Below are 3,773 nucleotides of genomic sequence, written 5' to 3'. Positions count from 1 at the left end.
CTATATTACAATAAGTAAATGTTTAATTAGGAATATTAATGAAAAAAGAAAAGTAATATGCAAGAGTAGTTAAAACTAAAATATTGATGAGAAATAAATGTTGAAACATAGAAGGACGAGGTGTTTGGCAAACAAAATAGACATACAGAAACTTAAATAGATAATAGGTAAAATAAAAACATTAAAAGGAGCTTAAGTAGCAGATAATGGATTATGAAGTAGTTAATCAACCACGTACACATGTTAAACTACAAGACAATAAGCAAATTAAAGTAACTTGAAACAGAAGGTAAAGAAGCAACTAAGATCTGAGCCCTAGAAACACCACCACCTACCTTCCCTTCTTAGTAAGGAGAAACACCAACATTCACATTTGTTGAAGCGAAAAAACCATCTTTCATAAGCACGTCCTCCCCTTCCTACACATAACCAAAACCCAACTTTTCATTCTATACATGTCATACACTCGTATGTAGATTTTGCATATACATTAAGAGTTGAGTGCACAGATCACCTGCTGGCTCACGTTAGCCTTCTTCACTGCCTGGTCAGGCATGAGACCAAAGTGAATGTGTGGAAAGTGGGCCCACTGACAAAAACAAAACAAAACATTGTTCAGTCAAATGACCTCGCGTCAGAAATTGTATATATTTAAATATAAATAAAATGAAACCCTGATAAATTTCTTTATGCAACTGAAAACCTAATTTGGTAAAGAAGAACCCTAAGATTTGTCTTGGATCTTACATTCTTAGCAGCTGCACTGAAGGCTTCTCTGTGGGTTATATCAGGATTTCCAGCCTTAATGCGTTGGATCTCGTCCCTGCAGATTGATGGACCATTCATCTAAATATATTTATAAACAATAATGTATGTAGTTTGTATATGTATAAGAAAAGAGAGAGATTTTGAAGAGCCTGAAATCATTACTCACTTGATGAATCGGTTGTACGCCGATGGGACTCTTTGTCTCTTTTCCGGAGCTGAACGTGGGCAGACATACGGACAAGTTAAAATCACATTGTTAACTTTTAGCGGAATTCTCTGCTTATTTTCTTATCTGTTCTCTATGTCATTTCATCATCATTTTCATCTCTCTACTCATAGAATCTTTACCAACTACATTTCCGGGAGAAGAAAACACCCTATATATCATTCTTAAGTAACTGTTTTTCCGGTCTAGAATGGGCTCTAGTTTCCTCACAAAAGCGCAAAGTGGGCAAGTGAAGCTTTTTTCTGTGAGCTAGAATAAGCTCTAAGAAATTGTAATTAAAAATAAAATAAAAAGAAAAGGATTCAAAAACACGAAAGCAGCATGGTTAGTTCAATTAAAAAAAAACCAATCTCTGACTGAGTATGATATACTCTTTGTTAAGATGGGGTCAATATTGCAGTTATAATTAGAGTTTATCATAAGAACTATCTAACAGTAAATTAGAAAGCACGCGTCAAAATTATATCTACATGTGGGACTCCTGTTATGGTCATAGAAACAAAGAACATTGTTGCAGGCATAATATTAATATGCCAAAAGGTAACGTTTACTTCTACCACAAGACCAAAAGACCTTCAATACTGTTCGTAGTGAGGAAAAAAGGAGATGTGTCATTCTTTTTCCGATTTCTTTTCTTGATTCTCTAACAGAGTGCTGTATATTGAACATGGAAAAAAGTGCAAAATGATCAATCTATCAAACTTTTTTCGATTGGTGAAATAGGGTGGACAAACAGGGAATAAGCCGTTTGACCAAAGCACTTCTTGTGTGGGGTTCATTGCCAAAGCGGATTGAAGAGAACTATTCTCATGGAAACTAAGAATTTATAAAATGAAAAAAAATTTTTTTTGAAGAAATTAAAGAAAAAAAAGAAAGAAGAAAATTAGGAAAAATATAACGAATCTCACGTCTGTTGAGAACTGGGGGCCGTGGAAGCTCATCAACTACTCCTCGAGAGGATACAGAGGAATCATTTGTGTTGGTTTGATTGATTAGAAAGTTTGGAGGGGGATTTGGGATCTCCTCCTGCAAAACAATAATCAGTAAAAAAAAAAAAAAAAAAACAACATAAAATCATACAAATCAAGTATATAAATAATATGTGTATGGAAATTTTGAGTGGAAATCGCAGTTCATCATCACATACCCGAAGATTATGGGAAGGGGAGAAAAAGCTGTGACCCAAGTGAAACTGGTTAGCCGAAGGCAGAAGCAAACCACGCATGTTCACAGGAAGGAGGTTTGTGCAGTGGCCACATCGAACAGTTACAGTCTTGAATAAACTTGTGCAAGGAACACTCACCTAAAACGTATACACTTGTGAGAGAAATATATATTTTTGAGAAAAGAAAGAAAAGAAAGCCCTACCCCTAAGAGAGGTGAATGGGTGAACAAAGGAAAACCAAACGGTTAAGTGGTAAAATGAGAATGATACCGCGAGCACAGTGTCGCAAATGGTGCAATGCACATAGCAGAGCTGCTCCGAGGGAGGAAGGTGGTCCAAAGACAATGTAGAAGAGGAGGACATCTTCTTTGATTTTTTTTTTCTTTCTCTTTTAAAATTGATTGATGATTGGTCTGGGTGATTGATTGATTGATTGATAGATTGACAGCTTAACAACCACCTTGGATCTGCTTTTCTTTGATTTGAGTTGTGAAAGAAAGAAATTAAAGGTGTATGGAAGAGAGAGAGGTATTTGGTCTAGTAGATATAAGAAGGCAGAGAAATGTTCTGTGCCCTTTGTTTATTGGTGTTGTTTACTTGTCATATGGATGTATTTACATACATAATAAACTAAATGATACATTGATGCATGGACATGAATACGAATTTGAATGTATGATAATATAATTCATACAAAGAGGTAGACTGTTGTCACGTACGCATGGTGTTTATTGTAAGATAAATATATGTGTGGTTGTCATTCCCAATGTATTATAAGAGAAAGAGAGAGAGGCGGCAGATGTGGGGGAGAGGAGCTAGAAAGGGACGTGTGCATGGGGTGATAGAGCTTTCACTTACTTGTTATTTTCAGTAGTTAAGAGGCTGTGTTGTATTCACTTTTTCTTTTTTCACTTTGCCTAAATTTCCGAACCAAAACCCTAACCCTTCTTTTAAAACTTCGGACATTTCACCTCCTTCTTCCGCCTCCTTAGGAATATACATAAACTTTGTGAATTACCTACAATCACACCATCTTAAATACACCCCGTGACACACTGTTCATAGCATATAATAATATCATAACATAATCATGACAATATCATTTAAATTCTCTCATTATCAGTTTTATGAACTTCTTTTTTGAATAAGTGAAAATAAGATGTTACTTTGGTGACATGACCACTCATTCTCCCTCGTCTTAAGTAGAGACAGGTACGTATTTAAGTCAGTAGACACCATCTCAGTGTTCAGACTTGCACCTGTTACCACCTTTGTCCTTTCCTAAATTTCTATTTCTTTTTTGCTTCAGTTAGCTAATTTGGTTAGAATAGTTATTCCTTTTCTTCTCTTCCAGAGATTTCTAGGGTTTTTTGTTAAATTTCATATAAATATATATATATGTTCAGTTTCACAACCATCACCATCCATACTCATTTAAGCCTATGGCTTTCCTCTTCCCCAAAAAGTTGTGCCTTAAAGGTAAATGTTTAGCTAGCATTCATTAATTCACTTGCGGAAATGGGTTATGTGTAACTCTTATGCAATATTATTGAAGATTTAGGATCACCAAAGAAAAAAAATGAAGAAAAACAGAGAAGAAAAGTAAAGAGTAAA

General features: G+C 35.1%; 1 protein-coding gene across 1 annotated transcript; it reads right to left on the bottom strand.

Moving 5' to 3' along the window:
• Nucleotides 1-344: 344 nt before the first annotated feature.
• LOC116144569 (axial regulator YABBY 1-like) lies at nt 345-2,732 on the bottom strand. Its single transcript, XM_031430017.1, has 7 exons — nt 2,430-2,732; nt 2,142-2,297; nt 1,903-2,020; nt 935-983; nt 748-823; nt 515-589; nt 345-419 (listed from the first exon to the last, which is right to left on the bottom strand). The coding sequence occupies exons 1-7, from the start codon at nt 2,520-2,522 to the stop codon at nt 345-347; spliced, it is 642 nt and encodes a 213-aa protein (XP_031285877.1). The 5' UTR covers nt 2,523-2,732.
• Nucleotides 2,733-3,773: the final 1,041 nt, after the last annotated feature.

The sequence above is a fragment of the Pistacia vera genome, unplaced genomic scaffold (assembly GCF_008641045.1).
Source record: "Pistacia vera cultivar Batoury unplaced genomic scaffold, PisVer_v2 Contig1140, whole genome shotgun sequence".
NCBI classification, from domain to species: domain Eukaryota; kingdom Viridiplantae; phylum Streptophyta; class Magnoliopsida; order Sapindales; family Anacardiaceae; genus Pistacia; species Pistacia vera.
This window is presented reverse-complemented; position numbering and strand designations above follow the sequence as displayed.

Coding starts and splice junctions, on each gene's coding strand:
- LOC116144569 (XM_031430017.1), bottom strand. CDS start 2,522: ATGTCCTCCTCTTCTACATTGTCTTTGGACCACCTTCCTCCCTCGGAG. Junction 824..934: donor GCGTACAACCGATTCATCAA/GTGAGTAATGAT, acceptor ATCAATCTGCAG/GGACGAGATCCAACGCATTA. Junction 590..747: donor TCAGTGCAGCTGCTAAGAAT/GTAAGATCCAAG, acceptor TGTTTTTGTCAG/TGGGCCCACTTTCCACACAT.